This window comes from Hyperoodon ampullatus (assembly GCF_949752795.1).
Source record: "Hyperoodon ampullatus genome assembly, chromosome: 4".
NCBI classification, from domain to species: domain Eukaryota; kingdom Metazoa; phylum Chordata; class Mammalia; order Artiodactyla; family Ziphiidae; genus Hyperoodon; species Hyperoodon ampullatus.
In genome coordinates, this window is record NC_136917.1 from 145666838 (window position 1) to 145689163 (window position 22326).

Consider the following 22326-nt stretch of genomic DNA (forward strand, 5'->3'; position numbering starts at 1 on the left):
TAGCATCCTTATTTCCATTCAGTTTTTAAAAGTAAAAACTTTGGTTTTAACAAATATGATACAGTAAAGTTAAAAAAAGTAAGAAAAAAAGCTCATTTCCTCTGTTTTCGTTCCTACCAACAATTAGGTCATTAAAAAAAGATTATACTCCTTTTAAAGAATATAATTTTCCAAAACACAGATTAAAACGTCATGCAAAAGTTCAGTTCTCAAGGCAACTAATATTTCTTGGTCAAGAAATTACAATTGTATGTTTTCTGCAAAACTGTCACAGGACTCAGGAATTTTGGTAAGGTTAATATTATTGAGAGCAGCTGAATAATACTGCTCTCTCCATCTGACATGCATATACTTTTATTAGAGGTCAGAGGAAGAGACATATATTGGAACCCATAGAGTTATTTCCTAAATCCCACACTACTAAGCAAAGAGAAAAAGGGCAAGCAACACTTTATTTCATCTTTAACGTCCATGATTTGCTTGTTAAAAACAAAACAAAAAAACAACACCAGTTCCCTAGCCAATAAAATGAAGATTTCTAGCAATCTCTTTATTTGCATCTACCCGTGATTTATGCACTTAGCAAACACTGTAGTACAACAATTACCAAATACAGTCTGTTTTTCCAGTAACATTAAAAAGAGACAAATGATAGGAAACATAATATGAATCTTCAGCATGTTTCTTAGCAGAGGAACACAATTATCTAGAAAGGATCCTGTCACATAATGAACAAGATCACAGATAAAAATGAGCTCTAGTCAACATCACGAAGTTTTGCTTTATAATGACCAAACAGAAACTCTAAGAACTATAAATCAATCTAGAATATTTAACTATAAAATTAAATCTTAAAGTATTCTTTGGTTTGAATGGTCAAATGTGTATATGCGTCTACTGTAGAGACATCAAATTCATAAATTACTAATTTCAACCACTGATTCATTAGTCTCTCTAAAAATTTAAGAGATTGTATACATAATGTTCACCAAATAATCAAGAAATTAACAAAACTTACTTTGATTATAATTTTTTATAAAGCACAAAAGAAAGCCCATAAACTCATAGAACAGGTGTCTTGAAAATCCATCCTAATACACTAGTCAGACAAAAGAGAACACTTAACCATAATCACCAACAAAAGATCCCTGATTCTTAAAGTTTGCTATTTCATATTAAAATTCTTTCCTATTTTTTTACTTAAAAAAATTCACATTATTAAGAGATGACAGAATTAGAAACTAAGTGAAAAATCTAATTGCATAATAAACATACAAACTTTTCTTAAATGTACTGATTCAAAATAATTCTATAGCGTTAACCTTGTTTTGGTAGAAAAAAGGTGAAGATGCAAAATTATATTAACATAACTTGTGGAAAACACATGTAATATAGAAATGTTAATGTTCATTTTAGTAGACAAGCACAGATAAAATAACTTGGTATATAATAGGTGACAGATGTGTTATATAGAATTACCATATCTCAGACAGTGGTTTTAGATAAAAAATGAAATTAAGACTTTAACTTCTGAGGGGTGAGCATTTTAGTAATAAAACCATAATTTTGAGGAGAAACATTAAAAATTATAAAATATAATGAGAAAAAAAGAGTTACTTTAAAAACTTTTTTGACATTATAATTAAATATGTGCCGAGAGCATGAAGCGGTAGTAATGAGACTATTTTACCTTTATCTTGAACTTCTTTTGAAAAGCGCTCCCTTTCAATAGCCGATTCTCTCTCTATTCGCTCAATTTCAGCCAATGCATCCAATTCCACTTCATCATATATAGGTCCCTGTTGTGATACCTGTTGCTGATTCTGTACCACAGAAGTCTGGGGCTGTTTTGTAGCAACTGAAGTGTTCTGCTGTAAAACAGGCACTTGATTTGCTGGAAGGAATGCTGTTTGTTCTTGCTGCGACAAACACTGAGCAGCATTTAGTGGGCGGTTTACATCCTGTGGAGTAATGGGTGTTTTTGAAGTCTGTCCTGGGTACTGCACATTAAAAGGAATATCATTTTCTGAAACATTGCTATTTTCCATACCAGAAAGCATATCCTCTTGCTGGTCCATGTCTGAAGACCTTACTCGAGAAAGTCTTAATGTAAGTTTAGTAGAGTCCTTGGATGGAGAGCTAATGATATCATACATTGCAGCTTTCTCACTCTGGTCTTTTTCATCCTTGCCTAATTTCATTTTCTTTTGCTTCTTTTGTTTTCTTTCTGGAGAATCTAACAAGATGTCTGGTGGAACATCTCGAGGTGATGAGCAAGGTAGAGACTGAGACTGTAGGATTAAAGGTGGTCTTGATCCTAGAAAAACAATTCAACAGGAATGAACAGTTGTGCTAGATTTACATTTTCAGACAATGTGATAAACATATTAAATAAGTGACAATACAGTACCGCTAGAAAAAATGTTAAATTATCTCATCCAAGCTACTTATTTACAGAATATGAAAAGAAAGCCTAAAGATGTGTCCCCCATGGTCTTTTAGCTTGCTGGTAGACGATCCAGGTTTGAATTAAAATATGAGTATTCCATCTTCCAGACCAGTATTATTTCTATTTTTTCACGTAAAAAATATAAATACTTAGCTTGAAAATGGCAAAAGACTTCACTATTTCTAAAGATGCAACACAAATATTTGGGGTATGATCATCTCTATTCTCTCACTTATTATCTAGGAAAACTGATGTGTCTAAATTAAAAATAAGTCTGTCAAATTACAAAAAAATAAAATAATTAATCCTAGGGTGTACACTCACAGGAATACTTAATGGTATAAGAAAAAGGAAGTGGGAAAAATTACAATGATCAGTCTTCACTTACTTAACAAATTGGTAGTAAAGTATTAATTTATACCTTTATGTGGTCTTCTCTTTCTCCCTCCACTTAACATCATTCACATACTCTCTTCAGCTTGCTAATCCTCCTTTTATTAGAAAAATATGCAGGTCCAGCAAATAAAATATCTTCAGCCCAGATCCCATTAAATTAAACACTATACGATATAAGGAAGTGTTAAAAGTAAGCTAATCGAATGGGAAAATTTTTCCTAGTTAACAAGCTGTCAATGAGGAAGAACCGCATCAATATGCTTCAGAAATAAAAGTATAATTGTATCTGAATAATATATACATTTCTTTGAATTAGATTATAAAAATTTTAAAAACCCATAGGAAATTATAAAAATCAGTCAAGCTAAAAGTGCTTTATATGGTTGGCCAAAAAATGTTCGTTCGGGTTTTCCATAACATCTTACACATTATAACACAACATATTGCCTTTTTATTTAAAGTTTACATGTCACATTATATCTATTTTAGAACAAACTTTAAATTCCAACAATTTATCTAAAAATTAAACTAGGCTAATTGAAGATGCATTCAACCTTCAAAACTAGTTGGAAAACAACCTCACAAACAGAAATAGAGGCTTCTGATGACTAATGTGTTTGTGAGGTTAACTGTTCTAAAGTTTTCTTCTCTTTCTATCTAAAGTTATCTATCCACCTAACAATCCATTCATCCATTCACTCATCTATCCATCCTCAACAGTTAGAGGAAAAATGGTCTGGTTATCTAGAGCAACCAGCTATCCCACTGTTATTCCTCCCTGGCACTCTGATTATTTCTTACTCTGAAAATACTTGTGAGATACGTACCTAACTTTGATACCTAAAGTACAAATAGAGTTACTCTGGAAGTTGTTCTCTCTTTCAAAAGCTGGGTTATTTCTATGTCTGGAAATTCATAGAATTATAGAATTAGAATGGCTCATAATTCTAATTATTGTATTAGAATGGCTCATAAAAGTTCGACTTTCACCTCATGAAGAATATCCCTGGATCAAAGAGTTGGAACATAATCTATGAAAAAAAAAATCTTTACAATGAGGCAGACCAGTCCATGTTTTAGACGGCTATAATTAGAATTTCTCACAGATAGATAAAATTTGTTATCAGCTATACTGCAATTTAAAGCTACTTCTCTAAAACGGATACAATATTCTCTTCCAACAAACTTGGATGACTCCAATTATTAGACCTTAGTTTTAAGTATTTTAAATAATAGTTCAAACCTGGACTCAGAATTTTTTGACTCTATTATACACAGAAGACCACACAAGGTTCTTTGGGAATTTGAAGATAAATAAAATAGAATTCATGTCCATAAGATAGTACAGGATAAGTTATTAGAAAAACAGAAACTAACGGCTTGGGGAAACCAGGGAAGGGTCCATAGAAGATCACCCATTTAACTTAGAATTTGAAGAATTAATACGATTTTAATAAGCAGAAATGAAAGTAGGTGTAAGAGATCTAGTGAAGTAATTAACATAGAGCTGGCCATTTTGATAAATGACTACCTAAGAAGAGAAGACTTTAAAGATAATTCAGGATTTGGAATAGCATTAAGAGAAACAGGAATGGCAGAAAGAACAGTGAGTACAATTTTGAATATGAATTTGAAATACCAGCTAGATATGAGGAGGTTTTGTCCAGAAATGAAAAATTACAACTTGGGAGACAGGACTGGAAGCAAAAGATATTGATTTGGGAGTCCTGTTCGCAAAAGTAACAAACGCTATTACCAAAACTGAGTAAAATAGCCAAGGAAAAACGTACAATGGAAGATTAAAAATCTAATGATAGAAATCTTGAGAAATGATAGAGCAGAGAAAAGAGCTAACGAAGAAAAAAAAAATCAATGAGAAAAGGATGAGGAAAATAGGTGGATTCAATACAAAATAAGTTTTGGGGGGAGGGTGAAGATTGGGGAAAGCTGATCAATAATTTCAAATATTTAAGAAAGATGAAAAAGATTGTGGTTTGAAAAGACCACTGGATTATTAGTAAGAATGATACTGTATATATCTGAAAACAGTATCAGTAAGTACAGGTTCATTTTTTTCTACAATAAGTGAAAAACAATAGAGAATAATTTTTGGTAACTGCATTAAGAAGTCTGAATTCTTTACTCAACTTGAAATGTGAAAAATTTAAGGAAATTTTTGTTACAATGATACCTTTTGGAGTTCCATCACTTCCAGCAGGGGAACATACTGGCTGTGGAGACCTCAAGGGAAAAGATGCAGCATTCCTCATTGTTGAAGAATCTCCATCCTAGGAATAGAGTATAACATTTATATCTTGAATGATAGAAGAGGTTTTATAGAAATCTTAAAGAGAACCAATAAAAGACATAAATTACTGACAGGTAAAGTGTTGGTATTCAAAAGCATAATTCTTCTGCACTTTCCTGTTTTCTTCGTGGTATATCTTAGAAGAATTGAAATTGTATCCAAAAGAATCAACAGCCTAAGCATAGCAATGAATAAGAAAACTGGTATTACTAGTATGCTTCATTTTTGTTTGCTATTTTCTACCAAAGGAGCTCTGAACATCCCACCAGGCTGTAAATGTAAATGTCTTGAGGGCAGAGTCCAATGTCATCTTTGTTAAACTTAAATACATGTAACTTATGCGATAATACCACCAAACCAATGACAAGACAGATTTCCAGTATGTGGAATATTTCAGTAACATTAAAGCAACATTAAATTTCAGGGAAAAAAATTTCTGTACAAGTCTTAGAGGGAAAAAGAGTTAAGCACTAATAAATAAAGGCTCATTATTTAAGAGGACATCTTTGTGTGAGCAAACATTTAAAAATGAAGTATATTTCATTAAGGACCTAAACCTCTAGACCAGAGGTTGGCAAACTTTTTCTGTAATGGGACAGATAGTATATATTTTAGGCTTTATGGATCATATACAGTTTGTCACATAACGTTCTTTGTTGTTGTTCTTTTAAACTTTATAACTGTGAAAATCAGTCTTAGTTTATGGGTCAGACTACTGGCCAGTTTACCAACCCTGCTCTACAGGTACAGCTAGATTCTCAGACCCAGTATAATCCTCAGTAAAAGGTAGATATCCTTCAAATTACAGAACTGAAATACTAGGTTATGAGACAAATATTAGAACTATTTTATTACCTTAATGATAACTAATATATTACATACGTCACTACTTAGCCTGTGCACCATGTGTAGGTAGTCGTCACTTGAGCCATGTCTAGGATTATCAGCATGATGATTAGCAGAACTGCCAGACAACGAACCAGAAACTTTATTATCATGTAGGTTTCTCAAACCACCTGCAACAATGGGACTTGATACCGATGCTGAAATTAATAAGAATTTTAAAAAAGCTTTATAAAAATAAACTGTTAAAATTCTTACAGGACAATAATAATTGTTCACAAGTAATATTTTAGCATACATAAATTACAAAGACTAATATAATGAGCTGGCTGACTATCCAGAGCTTGATCAAATCTTAACACTTTGCCACAAGTCATTCAGATTGATTTTTGAAAAGAAATAAGACATTAGATATGGCTGAAGCTCTCCATATATCTGCATATTCCTCTCCACTATTTCCTTCCCCTTATTCCCTAAAAGTAACCACTATACTGAATTTAGAGTTCACTCTACCTATGAATACCTTTTTACCTTTGCTATAAATCAATATACTCTTAAATAACACACAGCACTGTTTTGCACATTATAATTTTGTATAAATGGTATATGTATTGTATATAACCTCCTATAACTTGCTTTTTAATTCAATATTGTGTTGAAATGTATCCATTTTTATATATGTAGCTTTAAATTCATTTACTTTGAATAAATAATTATATATATTCTGCTGCATAATGTACATACTTTATCCATCCTTGTGTTAGTAGTTTATTTTTTTATTTTTTAAAAATATTTATCTGTTTGTTTGAGCCAGGTCTTAGTTGCAGCAGGCGGGATCCTTAGTTGAGGCTTGCTGGCTCCTTAGTTGTGGCATGCAAACTCTTAGCTGCAGCACGCAAACTCTTAGTTGTGGCATGCATGTGGGATCTAGTTCCTGGACCAGGGATTGAACCCGGGCCCCCATCATTGGGAGCGTGGAGTCCTAACAAGTGTGCCACCAGGGAAGTCCCTTGTTAGTAGTTTAGATTGCTTGAGTATTTTTGCCATCATAAACAATGCTGTAATGTATATTCTTGTATATGACTTTTTTACAAATGTGTCTTAGGAGTGAAATTGCTGGATATTCCTGTTTTTAAACCTTACTAAATATTAACGAATAGCTTTCCAAATTATTTATGTCCACTCTACTGGTAGTAGGTAAGTGTTCATACTGCTCTATATCCTTGCCAATGATTTTCGTCAATTTGAAGATGGAAAATGTCTCTGACAGCCACTTTAATTAGTATTTCCTTCCTTAATTAACAGTGAAGCCAAGCATCTTTTCATGTGTATTAGACATTCAGATTCCCTACTTAACATAAAATCATAAAAATTACTCTCTGATATTTTCTTTCAAAAGTTTCATAGTTTTGTTTTTTCACACTTAGTCTTTAATTCATGTAAGAACAGAGTATCTTTTCCATGAATGCATGCTAGAACTTGAGATAAAACTGCCTGAGCATTTTTATCCCCACCCCTACTTGTAAGGGAGATAGATTTTTTTTTTTTTTTGCAGTACGCGGGCCTCTCACTGTTGTGGCCTCTCCTGTTGCGGAGCACAGGCTCTGGATGCGCAGGCTCAGCGGCCATGGCTCACGGGCTCAGCCGCTCCACAGCATGTGGGATCTTCCCGGACCGGGCCACGAACCCGTGTCCCCTGCATTGGCAGGCGGATTCTCAACCACTGCGCCACCAGGGACCCAGGGAGACAGATTTTTAACAACTGAAGGAGGTATATGTATTTTAAACTGGAACAGATATTGTCAAACTGCTCTCTAAAATGGTTGTATCAATTTATGGCCCTATGAAGACTGTATGAAGTTCAAATTTCCCCACACACTATAAAATGTTACTAATCTGATAGATATAAAATTTTATTTCAATTAAATTTTGATTTGCATCTCTTTAATTGTGAGCCAGGTTGACCGTACTTCCGTACATGTATTAAATCTTTCTGAATCCACTTTGCTTTTCTTTTTCAGTAAATTGTTTGTTTAATTCTTTAGTTTATTTTTGTCTTATTCTTATCAACCTGCATAAGATCTTGCTATATTTAAATTAATACTTTGTAATAAATATTGAAAAAAAATTTTTTCCCTAAATTTACTTGTCCTTATTTGTTCTCTCCTATTACACAGAAATTTAGAATTAATCTGGTTTTTTTTCCATTTCTAGAATCCAGTCCTGCTTAGAAACAAGGCCTTCTCGACCCTAAGGTACCCAAAATTCCCCCCATGTTTTCTTCTTATAATTTCTTTTAAAATTAATTAATTTATTTTGGGCTGCAATGGGTTTTCCTTGCTGTGTGCTGGCTTTCTCTAGCTGCGGAGAGTGGGGGCTACTCTTCGTTGTGGTGTGCGGGCTTCTCATTGTGGTGGCTTCTCTTGTTGCAGAGCACGGGCTCTAGAGCGCAGGCTCAGTAGCTGTGGCACACGGGTTCAGTAGTTGTGGCTCGCGGGCTCTAGAGCGCAGTCTCAGTAGTTGTGGCGCTCAGGCTTAGTTGCTCCACGGCATGTGGGATCTTCCCGGACCAGGGCTCGAACCCGTGTCCCCTGCATTGGCAGGCAGGTTCTTAACCAATGTGCCACCAGGGCAGCCCCTTCTTTTTATAATTTTATGACTTAAAATACAAATGTAAATAGTTCATCCATCTAAAACATTTTTGCTCTAGATGATCTAGGAATCCAAATAAAATTTCAAAATGCCTAGCCAACCAATCCAACATGATTTATTAAACAATCCATTATCACACACTGATTCAAAATACCATCTTTAGAATGACAAAATTGGAAAATCACCATTTTCCAATGACCAGTGTAAAAACTGATGAAAAGAGAATCATTATTGGATGGTAAACCCTTTAGGATAAAGATTAATAGGAAATAGGACAGTTACATGATCTCAAAATATCACCTGACAGATTGCTCACTGATTGCAAAGAAATATTATGTTCCTTATAAAAGAAGACATGGAGTAGTCATCACCTAAATGTCACTAATAATGAAGCCACTTGCCATTATATGCCCTCTGATGTGATGTAGTATCAAGTGTACAACGTTACTTATTTAGTACCCTTGCCAAAAATATACAACTAGAAACTAACAGAGCCTTTAAAGATAACTTCCAGATGGTAGGAAATATAGGAAGTATATAAGCAAATTAAACAACACAATGAGGAAACAGTGAAGTCTAGAATATGGGATATTCTACAACAAAAGTAGCATAGACTCCTCAAAAACACAAAAATTACTGTCATGGGGAAAGGGTATGGGACTGTTTAGATTAAAAGAGTCAAAAGAAATGTAAAAACCAAATGTAATGTGTGAGAAACTAGATTAGATCATATGTGGGGGAAAAAAGGTTATAAAAGACATATTTGAGGCCAACTGGTGAAAACAATGTAGATGGTATCAGATGATACTACAGAAATGTTCTTAATTCTTTTAGGGGTAAATTATTACACTTGGTGTTTATAAAGGAGAATTGACTTCCTAGCAGATGTATTTAAGGACAGAGAGGCAGAATGCCTATTGGTGAAATGGTTCACTGTGCTATTCTTTCAACTTTTCTGCATGGTTAAAATTTTTATAATATAAAGTGTTTTTTTTTTATAAAGTGTTTTTTAAATATTACCTTTCACAAACTCTAAATTCCCACAGACATCTGCCTTATTTCTGGACCCATTTCTGTTCCATTTACCAATCTATTTGTTCCTTACCACATTAAATTTTCTTATTTATAACAATTTTGGTATCTGTGTGGGGCTAATCCCTAGTATTATTTTTGGTCTCTCAAGTATCTGAGAATTTCTAAGAAATGACTCATTACTGAATAGGCCCTCAAACTACATTTTTCTTTTGATTTTGTGATTTCAACTTATTCTTTTGAAAAAGCTGGGTTTATCTTGTTATAAAACAACAGCAGTGTTTAGAGTAAAAATTTATGGTTTTTTTCTACACATATTTATGTGGATATTTCCGTATGAAGCAAATGTGACCTTACAATATTTTCCCTCTTATTAATTACATTTAAAATGTTTCACATAACTTTGGCATACCAGAGTAGAAGAGTAATATTTCACAAGTATCAAGAGCCCATATACACGCATACTTCTGTTCAGCACTCACACTAAATCCTATAATTTTGGAGGTGTCTATTCCAAAGGTGTGATTTGTCTCCAAGTTTTTCCTTGACTTACTGTATAAAATAGGCTCAACCTACCATTTCATTATCTAGCTTTGGAAAACCAGAAGTTGGCTGTTTTAATACATGACACTAAGTTAAAAGTTTATAGGATAAAAGTTTATAAATGAAGCATGTTTTGACCCATGCATAATAAAAAGCCAAGAATACAAACAGGAACTAATGACTGACTGTGAATGTTAAAAATTTGCTGTTAATTATGAGGGATTAAAAACACAGATATCTGTTATATTATCTTTTGTACTTTTCAAAATTTCTCTAAAAAAGTACAATATACTAGTAAATACATTATTTAATAGCCATGACATAGATCCCAATGCAGTATGATCTTAAAAAGACACCATATTATCAACAATTGACTTCAAATGAGAACTAGTAATCTAATCCCAGAAAATTTTAAATCCAAGTTATTAATTTTCCTCTACCAGTACTGTATCTACTTGATATTAAAATTTTCACACTACATATACTTTACTAATTAAAACATAATTCTTCTTTGACTTAGTGCTACTGTAAGAAGCCCAATTAAATAAAACAGTTCCTAATTTCATAACTAGATATACTCAGTTGTATAATATAATAAGGTAACCCAAAGAGTCAAATTACACTGATCTTTTTATCTCCCAGATGACTTCCCAAGTAATAAATGTAACATATTTTTAATAATATAAGCCACAGCTTAAAAGAAACGTTCATTGACAAAAAAGTATACAGTTTAGTATTTGTGTTTTAAAATTTATAAAAAGAAAAAAATAAATTTGCTGGGAACTAGAGGCATTCCCTGTAAATAAACAAGCAACTTTCTTACCTTGCTGCATTTGTGGATGTGTTGTATAACTTGAAGGATGGGAATATGGCATGTATCCTGCAGGGCTTTGTGGGGCATATGGACTAGGCACTGGGCTGTTTTGTTGTGGCATAAATCTGTTCCCAGAGCTTGTCTGTGGTGGCACAAACCGGCTAAAACCCAAAATCCAAATAAACAATATCAGGAAATGAAATAAATATGATATTCCTTGATATTTCACTGTCATAAAATTCTCCAAACCCTAATTTGTATAAAATAAAATATATGTACACAGAAAAATTCTGAAAAATAAATAACGTACAAAAATCATTCACAATTCATAATCTAAGAGTTATATTAAGCAGTTTGTAAAAACTGGAGTAATTCATTTATTTCACATGCTCCCTAAATTCTACTCAATTAATTTTCTTATTTATCTCAAACACGCTGGTTATTTTAACACATTCTTTTGTTTGTATGAAATTAAGTTCCTATTTACTTAAATTAGTATATTAGAGCATTTCCACATATAACATTTTAAGGCAAATGTTCAGGTGGGTTACTATTTAAGGCTAAGCATCTAAACTTTTTAACTACACGTAATTCACCATTACCTAAATGTATGTATACACTGTATATTCCCAGGCATATTCACTACAGAAAACAGTACTTAATAAAATGATATATACATTACCTGGAGGGGCTATGTGAGATAGTGGTTTGTTGATAATTGGAAGATGCAGGACTACTGTGCATGGAATTCTGAGAAAGTTTATACTGAGACATCATCATTCCTACACAACATACAAAAATGGTAAAATGTTATTTTCTTCCAATGGTAAAGCATTCTTTAAGTGATTTATATCAATCATTTTTTCACAAACATTCAAAAGTTCTTTCTGTTCTTTTCTTTTTGACCAACATGTTAATTTTGAAGAGCAAAATACAGAAACTATAAATTTCAAGTACAACCAATTTCACCAAAACATCCTTTTAGCATATAACTAATCCAGGGACAGAGACAGAGATATAATTTTTTGTTTTTAAATTTACTTGCTTACCTATTGTCCTATCATTTAGCCTTAGAATTGAAAAGAACTTTCAGAAGTTGCTCTATCTAACCTCTTTCCAAATACTACACGCTTCTGTCTACAACAGGCTTTTGGATGGTTTTCCTATTACATGGAATACTTTATTACATACATCTCCCACCTTAGGAGCTTAATTTTACAACTATTTATTTCATTGTGATTCGGACCTAAGTTTTTTTTTTTGTCTTTGTCTTTCTTTTTTTTTTTTTTTTTTGCGGTATGCGGGCCTCTCACTGTTGTGGCCTCTCCCGTTGCGGAGCACAGGCTCCGGAGGCACAGGCTCAGCGGCCATGGCTCACGGGCATGTGGGATCTTCCCGGACCGGGGCACGAACCCGTGTCCCCTGCATTGGCAGGCAGACTCTCAACCACTGCACCACCAGGGAAGCCCCGGACCTAAGTTTTAAAAAGTACTTTACTTAGGGGCCCAAAGTCTGAGGTATTGAAATGACCATCTGAAAGTCTGTTAATGAACAACAGAATGCTCCTGTTCTTTCTTCCACAGTAATTCTTGCCATGAAATAGGATTAAATGAATATTTGCTTAATGAATAAAAGTGTGAGAAGAGCTTTCAGATTCTCACATTTCTTTTCAAGTTAGACATTGTTCCTTCAACTGTTGCATAAGTGGCATTTTGTTATATAGGAGATGCAGGAAAATTCAGCTATTTAGACACTCTAAAATCAAAGATAAAAATCTATGATTAACTTTGACCTTTCTTATGATATGTATAGCCAATCTTTCTGGGAGTTTCGAGTATCACATTATTTCCCCAAATTTCATTTCCTGCTGCTGATATGAAAAGTGTCTTTCACCAGAAACATTCAAACAGAAGTTACATGTTCATTTGCCAGGAACTACAGAAAGGATTCTAGCTCTACCACAGTGGCTGAATGAGATGAGAGCACCTCAAAGTCTAACACTAATAGCGTGTTTTCTATGTAGTCTAAATTTCAATTTACGGATTTTCTCTTCCAACTCAAATTCAGTACCAAATCATATATTACATGGCTTAATAATTTAATTGCTATAACTACTGTTGCTGAATTTTTTTTTTTTGAGAGAAAGGGGGCAAGACTCCATGAGATGGGAATTAAAAAGTATTTTCTCCTGAATTAACAGTCATCACTGTGACAAGCTGGAATTACTAGTTTGGAGGCAGTGGCTTTATAAATAAAAGGGGCAAATGAAATACTAGTAGTCCTTTCTGATTCTCTCAGAGATCCAAAGAACTATGAATGAAGTGATTTGCACATTATTAAATTTTCTCCAAATGTGTGACTCACATTTATATTTAACAACCCAAAATCACCTTTTAAGATTTTAAAACCAAATGGAAAATGCTTAGAAAAAAAAAATCACAACATGCAATGAATCAATTCTTAAATGCTAGTTTGTTTTTACAAAGTAGGATATGGAGAAATGAAACAATGTTTCAGACTAAAAAATAAGCATATATAGTAAAAACCACAAAATATGTGACTGAAAGGTGAATACTCAAAGTTTCTTATTAGAGATATAAGTTATAAAAATGTAGTATAAATAGCCTTGGAAGACTTCCTTTATTCAATCTTACATTTATTTACGTTATCCTATACTCAATGCCCTTATCCTATTTCCTATTACAGGCATACCTCGGAGATATTGCAGATACGGTTCCAGACCACCGCAATAAAGCAAATATCACAATAAAGGGAGTTACATGAATTTTCTGTGGTTTCCCAGTGCATATAAAAGTTATGTTTACACTATACTGTAGTCCATTAAGAGTACAAGAGCATTATGTCTAAAAAAACAATGTACATACCTTAATTTAAAAATACTTTATTGCTAAAAAATGCTAACCATTGTTTGAGCCCTCAGTGAGGTTGTAATCTTTTTGCTGGTGGAGGGTCTTGCTCAATGTTGGTGGCTGATGACTGATCAGGATGGTGGTTGCTGAAGGTTGAGGTGGCTCTGGCAATTTCTTAAAATAACACAACAATGAAGTTTGCTGCATTAACAATGAAGTTTGCTGCATTGATTGACTCTTTCATGAATGATATCTCGGTGGGACGCAATGCCGTTTGACACCATTTTACCCACAGTAAAACTTCTTTCAAAATTGGGAGTCAATTCTCGCAAACTCTGCTGCTACTTTGTCAACTAAAGCTTATGTAATATTCTAAATCCTTTGTTGCCATTTTAACAATCTTCATAGCATCTCAGCCACAAGTAGATTCCACTTCAAGAAACCACTTTCTTTGCTCATCCACAAGAAGCAACTCCTCATCCATTAAATTTTAATCATGAGATTTCAGCAATTAAGTCACATCTTCAGGCTTTACTTCTAATTCTAGCTCTCTTGCTATTTCTACCACATCTGCAGCTACTTCCTCCACTGGAGTCTTGTACCCCTCAAAAGTCATCCATGAGAACTGGAATCAACTTCTTCCAACTCTTGTGAATGTTGATATTTTGACCTCTTCCCATGAATCATGAATGTTCTTAATGGCATCTAGAATGGTGAAACATTTCAGAAAGTTTTCAATTTGCTTTGTCCAGATCCATCAGAGGAGTTACTATCTATGGAAGCTAGAGTCTCATGAAATGTATTTCTTAAAATAATAAGACTCGAATGCTGAGATGACTCCTTGATCCATGGGCTGCAGAATGGATGTTGTGTTAGCAGGCATGAAAACAACATTAGTTTTGTTGTACATCTCCACCAGAGCTCCTGGATGACCAGATGTGCTGTCAATGAGCAGTAATATTTTGAAAGGAATCTTTTTTTCTGAGAAGTAGGTCTCAACAGTGGGCTTAAAGTATTCAATAAACCATGTTATAAACAAACATGTTTGTCATCCAGGTTTGTTATTCCATTTATAGAGCACAGGCAGAGTTGATTTTGCATAACTCTTAAAGGCCCTAGGATTTTCAGAATGGTCAATGAGCACTGGCTTCAACCTAAATTCACCACCTGTATTAGTTCCTAGCAAGACAGCCAGCCTGTCCTTTGAAGCTTTGAAGCCAGGCATTGACTCTCCTCTCCAGCCATCAAAGTCCTAGGTGGCATCTTCTTCCAATAGAAGACTGTTTTGTCTACACTGAACATTTTTTTTTTAGCACAGCCACCTTCATTAATTATTTTAGTTAGATCTTCTGGATAACTTGCTGCAGTTTCTACATCAGCACTTGCAGCTTTGCCTTGTACTTTTATGTTATGGAGATAGCTTCTTTCCTTAAATCTCATAAACCAATCTCTGCTAGCTTCAAATTTTTCTTCTGCAGCTTTCTCACCTCTCTCAGCCTTCGGAGAATTGAAGAGAGTTAGGGCCTTGCTCTGGATTAGGCTTTGGCTTAAGGGAATGCTCTAACTGGTTTGATCCTCTACCCAGACCACTAAAACTTTCTCCATATCAGCAATAAGGTTATTTAGCTTTCTTAACATTCAAGTGTTCACTGGGGTATAGCACTTTTCATTTCCTTCAAGAATTTTTCCTTTGCTAGGTGGCTGTATGGGACAAGAAGCCTAGCTTTTGGCCTATCCTGGCTTTTGACATGGCTTCCTCACTAAGCTTAAGCATCTCTAGCTTTTGATTAAAGTGAAAGACATGTGACTGTTCTTTTCACTTGAACACTTAAGAGGCCATTGTAAAGTTATTAATTGGCCTCATTTCAATATTGTTGTGTCTCAGAAAATAGGGAGGCCCAAGGAGAGGGGAACTGCCAGTCCTGCCAAAACATACATTTATTGATTACACTGTCTTACATGGGCGCAGTTCCTAGTGCCCTCAAACAATTACAATAGTAACTTCAAAAATCACCAATCAGAGATCACCAGAACACATACAATAATAATAAAAAAGTTTAAAATATTGTGATAATTAACAAAATGTGACAGAGACACAAAGTAAAATGCTGCTGGAAAAATGGCACTGACAGACTTGTTCAATGTGTGGTTGCCACAAACATTCAATTTGTAAAACAGGCAATATCTGAGAAGCGCAATAAAGCGAAGTGCAATAAAACGAGGTATGCCTATAGCCTTTCTTCCAATCAACATCTCTCCATATTTTCTTTCATTCCAACACTCTTCCAGAGTATGTGTAATTCTAGCTTTCCTTTCACCATTCCCATCTGTCTCCTACGACTGCCATCTAGCTTATTAGTTCTGATGAAGATACAGTCTTGCCCTGCATGCCTACCTTTGATTTCCTGAAAGGAAATTTCCCTGGATTCACTTTGGGAAATGGATAGTAACTATGCAACTGCTTTAAAAACACAGCTTACACACAAATATAAAGAATCAACAAAGTAATACTATTAAAAAACAAAACTAAGAAATGGAATGGCAAGCTTCATGGAGGTACTGTCAATAAATGTGGCAATATTCTTGAATACAAGTAACTAATTAAATAAACTAGACCTTCCTGGGTTCTCTAAACTATTCCCTTCTGACTGTTTTAATCTTGAGAGGGAAGCAAGTACTTGGGCTTGCCAGATTCAGTAAGCTTCAGACCAGAACAATGCTCCTAACTTAAAGGTTCTTCTTGACTACAGAAAAATCATATCTGTGTTGGATATCACATTTTTATGGGTTTTCTAATGCTTACTATAAATAGAAGTTTCCTTAATAGTAATACTTATTATACACCTTGTTCTATTGCTAAGGCAACAGAAGTGTTAAACCAATTACTACATAACCATGAATATAGTCACCATCGATACTAAAACTAATACATGGTATAATTATTTATACATGTACTACATGTTGAGAAGCTCTGCAGATATTTTTATTTATTATTTGATTAATGAAAAGACTCCTTTCATATCTATTCTATGATTTTTTTAAATAAAAAAAATTCCTAAAGCTCTTTCATTGACTGAACTAATAAAGTCTGAAATATCTAGCAAACCACATATTAAGCCTTGCCTAATTCCCAAGTTACATATTAAACTGTAAGAATGTTAACATCCATTTAGTTTCCTTTTCATTCTTGGCTTCATTCAAGGTATCAACACGGCATTAACAGATGACAAGCTAGCTGTTAAAGGACACACCTGAATTTAATTACATGTGAAACAAGTTCTAATACAGGACACATTAAAAATATATATACTATGAAATTCAATTATTAAAAACCTCACCACTTTGTACATATCTGTTCTGCATACTTTTCTCCCTGAAAACGTTAGGACTCCTCGCCAGGATGGCCTGCAACAAGACTGGTATGTCGCCTTCTGGATCATCACTGCCAAGGTTATCTTTCAACTCTCTGGCATTGAAAAAATAAATACAAAACATTAAAACAGTGATGGATGATTAAGAATTCACCAGTGAAATTCAGAAAATGCTGAGGCAGAAAATCAAGAAGACTTATGGTATAAAAATAAATTACACAAGCATGTCTAACAGTTTCGTGGATTTTTGAAGACGCTAATCCTAGAAGAAAAAGAATTATCAAAAAAATGACAGAGGGGAGCTCTTCTATGGACTTCTCCCCCCCCCCATTTTATTTTAAACAGAAAAAAAAAGAACCCCAAACATTATTTTATGGAACTTTAAGTTTATTTAAGAATGTTCATATTAGTTTCAAAGGAGAAAATAGTGTCTATTCTAAACTACTCAAAATAATGGAAGGGTAGGGGTGATAACTGTGCACAGAAGTTGATATTTGGGCTTGGAATATATTTTCTCCCTTACATCTGAATGTGAGTGGATCTGTCTTTTTGAGAATGTCCTCTGAATGAAATAATGTTGCCACATTGGTTAAGACAAGACCCAAGGTTACATAATTTTCCCCTCTTTATTCTGTTCTCAAATAAAGCCATCAGGGGAAAAAACCCAAGCAAGTGGTTAAGAATAGCTGCAATTAGTAAGTAGCAAATTAAGTTCACAACTATGGAAGGTAAATGATAAAAAAAATTAAATATAGGCAGTATTTTAAATCTTATATTCTACACGTCACTGTTCCACTCATTAAATCTAGTAAGATTCATAAAGATGGTATCCAATGATAAAATTAATTTCTGGGGGCAATCTTAAAGCAGCTCTCCATATAATAAATCATAACTATACATGTGCTATTTTATTTCCCTTATCTCTTTAAATATGTGGTGAAAACTTTGGATTAAGGATGTACATGTATAAGAAGTGATATAATATTTAGACAGTATTGAATTTCTGGAGTGACATAACCAATCATTTCTCAGTTTCTCCATCAGAAAATTCACATTTAGTATTTCACCTAAATTCATCAGCTTTAAAAATGGCCCTAAAGTATGTGCTACAACTAATGGCAGAGACCTCTCCATTATAATGTGCTTTATCCTCATTCCCCTAAATAATGAACTTTAAGTTAAACAACAGTAAAAGAATGGAAGGACACGTGAGTACCGCTGAGTAGTGGGTTGTGAACTTTTTTACATTTTTGTGTTGAGATATTATAAGTATATACTGCTTTTGTAGTAAAAAGTAAATTTTAAAAAGTATGCTCGTGCAAAAGTTCTGTAAATAAGCTATGTAATTTAAGTGCATATTATTTTAAAAGTCTATTGTGTGAAAATACACACCTATGTTTATATTGTATGATAAATCCTGGAAAAAAATTAGTCCCAAATTCTGTAGTAGCCTTCCTTGAAGTTAATCTTTGAGTCCTTGTTATACTTTACATGAAAAGCATATAAACCTACTCCAAATAAAGCCAGCATTAAAGTCCCTAGTGCCTGGGAATTCTAACTACTCCAGCAATTCCAGGAAAAAGGGAGCTAACTTCGTGAGCAACATTAGACCTCTGCACAGATCCATCTTGATGAATCCCAAGATTATTATAAGAACCGAAAAGATCCTCATAGAATCACATGGTCAGAACTACTGTCTCAAAATAACTATGGCCTATTTAAATCTCATTAATATCTCATCACAGTAAGGCTATATTCTCACTTGGATATTCAAATAATTTAAAATAAACTATGCATTAAAAATTTTTTGAAATAAAACCAGGAATACTGATTCTCTTAGTAAGACCAAAACTCTTCATTTTATTTTAGATTGTACTTACATGTGATCTGTTGATACCTGGTTGAGGCTATGGACAAGCTGTGAAACCAAATTATCATCCCTACAGGCCAAAAGGCAGTTCACCTCTTCTGCTATTCGTGCATTAAAGAGAAGGCTCTTTGTAGTTGTAGCAGGTAAAGGGGATGGAAGAGGCAGCTGGTTCAGGACTATTGGGAATAAAATCAGATTATTAGAAACTGAGTGACAGAAAGAAATCTCTTTAGTGTTTAAATGTATTTGGGGATTAAAAATAAGTTATAAATATAAATGTGACAAATTTATTAAAAGGCATTCCGTCTCTCCCCCAACAAACCCCAAACAACTCTATTAAAACTCTCCAAATGTCCCTTGGACCATAATAGATTATATTACTCTCTAAGAATAAAACTCTGTGCTAACTTTTCATGTCTTAAATCTTTATTAATTTAATAAATGAATTAAAAAAGTAGGGTTAAAAACTAAGTAATTTCCAAGAATTAAGACTATATTAATTATTTCTGTTATAAGATTTATCAGAATCAAATAAATAAACCAAGTAACAATACCTGACTCTTCACCAGATAGACAAGTAATGTGTGTTTTTTGTTTGTTTGTTTTGTTTGTTTGTTTTTTTTGCGGTACGCGGGCGTCTCACTATTGTGGCCTCTCCCGTTGTGGAGCAACAGGCTCTGGACGCGCAGGCTCAGCGGCCATGGCTCACGGGCTTAGTTGCTCCGCGGCATGTGGGATCTTCCCGGACCAGGGCACGAACCTGCGTCCCCTGCATCAGCAGGTGGACTCTCAACCACTGCGCCACCAGGGAAGCCCTAATGTGTGTTTTTAAAAGCTTAAATAAATACAAAAATAAAGAGCTCACTTTGGTAGGAGAACAACGTCCCCAGAATAGGATTCTAAAGGAAGAAAAATATCTAAGGAATTTTGCTTTAAGTTATAAATTACTAAATAGTCTCTCTTCATTTTATTCTGACAGCAAACAAAAGGGCATAAATGTTTTACAGTAGTTTAAATTCAGTTATTTAATGTCTTCATATAAATGAAATTTGTTCATTTGTCTAAACTAATAGTTAAGAAAGTTAATTACAGTGTCTTTGTTTTTGGTTTAATTTCTAATCACCTATATAGTATAACTATCATGCCACTCAGCCACAATGGGTAATAACAGGGTTTTTATTAATAAAAACACTGAAAACAAATTATTACTTAATAAGTAGGGCTTATTGGGCAAATTTTTAAAATGAGGTACAGCTGAGATAACGGGCAGACCCCACCCCCACCCCCAAAAGAAATTCCTGGTAGTATATTTGATTCTGTACTCCTACATATTACATGAATTTATGCCTTACCTATAACAGAGTGATAACCAAAACTAAAGACTGTTTCAAAAGCTTTCTTACCTGAGTTATTCTAACCCTACTGGCTACTTTCTTGTTATGTCGGATTTTGTAAACTAGCCCTGCTGCAAAGCTGTAGGCTGTTATCTACTTTACCCCACTTAAACCAGCTGGAAATTAATAACAGAAAAAAATAGTATTTGGGGGAAAACAGATGAAAACATTTCTTGAAGTTATTTTCTTATAGCTCCTTTTATGAAGCCCCATATCTTGCATAATGCTTGCTATACAAAGAAAAGTATGTCATCTCCTCACGGTCTACCCTCCCCCTCATATCTCTTTTTCCCTTTATTCAGGTAGGATAAGGACTAACATTGTGAGGAGCTTTTTGCACCATTACCCAGGGACTAGGAATTAGAGTTGCCTACCAAAAGAATGAGTCCCTAAAATATTATGCTACACTAATTAAATCTCAGGAGAATGAAGATGTTCTTAAACTTAAGTGTTCAGGGTAAAATAGGCTCTTGACATCTATGAAAAACTCCAAAAGATTACTAAACATGACATCCAAAATAAACGTCACTAAGAAATCAGATTGTGTTGGGTTATCAAATTTTCTTCTTTGAAGGGCAGTTTCAGTTATCATTTCCATAAACGCTTTTTTAAAAGTCTGTAATAGTTCCTCTATGCAAATCCATGCTTCTTTGGTTTTGATTTTTCTTAATGCTTTGTTTCATCTTCTTTGATCCTTACTTTTGCATTTATCCCTTTACCATATAAGACCTTTAAACAAACACACACTACCATTTCTTAATGGGTCCTTAGCATGAAACGGAAATTAAGGTCTTATCTATTATTAGTTGACTACACTAATTCTGTTACTTTCACATTTATGCCAATAAACCAAAGAAAATAATGTTGTGTGTCATTCAAAATCTAAAATCTTTACACATTTTGTTATTTATGATGCTGCAATAATTAATGTTATAGTCTCTTTAAAAATCAATGTCAGAGTAGAACATAGATAGAATAACCAAACTTACGGTCTGTGAGACTAGCAATCCCCGCAAGAGTAGTGATGGGGACATGGGGCATATCCCCATTCATCCTGAAGTTCTGGAATGGTGTTGCCTATGAAAGTACTTAGTTCAGGTGCCAGCTGTCATTACTTCCCATTTCCCAAACACTGCAACAAAAAACAAACAATTATTTGTAACAATATGTCAAATATATTACTACTAGGGAAGTGCTTAAAAAATAAAATTTTCTGCTTTTCTTGTTTGCTCAAACTATATAACAATAATAGCCATCATGCATATACTACTTACTGTATGTTACACACTGCAAAGTGCTTTGTATACAATAACTCATTTAGTCCTCACAACAACCAACTAAAGTAGGTACTATTATTTTCTGCATTTTACTGATGAGGAAATTAATTTACATGAAGTTTCAAGTAATTTGAGAGCAAAGATTAGAACCCAAGCAATCTGGCTCAAGAGTCTGTGTAACTAGTAGGCTATATTACCAGACAGGGATACTCAATTTTGACAAGCACTATTTTCTTTTCCACATCATAAATACATAAAAATTTAGCTTCAACTTGCCTTTCTAGTAAATAATGTGCACATTATTAAAAGATTTGTCTTATTAATATAGCTTCATAAAATAAACGGCAAACAAAAGAAGTCTGCTCTACATCAATTATCTAAGACAGTGCTAAAATAGAAAACTGAATTGTAATTTTTAGTTTAAACAGTTTAAATGTTTTTTTTTGAGGTTATACCTGCTAGTCATTAACTTTTAAGAGAACCTCTAAGTTTTTTTAATTAAAAACT

The 22326-nt window shown here is 33.8% G+C and overlaps 1 protein-coding gene across 1 annotated transcript in view; it reads right to left on the reverse strand.

Annotated features, from left to right (window-relative positions):
• Window positions 1-21595, reverse strand: part of NIPBL (NIPBL cohesin loading factor) — a gene marked incomplete at its 5' end in the record, with an annotated part of 115755 nt that extends 94160 nt beyond the window's left edge. Inside the window, 8 exons of the mRNA XM_079702333.1 lie at window positions 1691-2317; window positions 5037-5133; window positions 6036-6196; window positions 11047-11198; window positions 11720-11819; window positions 17246-17373; window positions 19159-19324; window positions 21532-21595. Of these exons, the coding sequence (XP_079558459.1) occupies window positions 1691-2317; window positions 5037-5133; window positions 6036-6196; window positions 11047-11198; window positions 11720-11819; window positions 17246-17373; window positions 19159-19324; window positions 21532-21595 (1495 nt within the window). The remainder of the gene's footprint in view (window positions 1-1690; window positions 2318-5036; window positions 5134-6035; window positions 6197-11046; window positions 11199-11719; window positions 11820-17245; window positions 17374-19158; window positions 19325-21531) is intronic.
• Window positions 21596-22326: the final 731 nt, after the last annotated feature.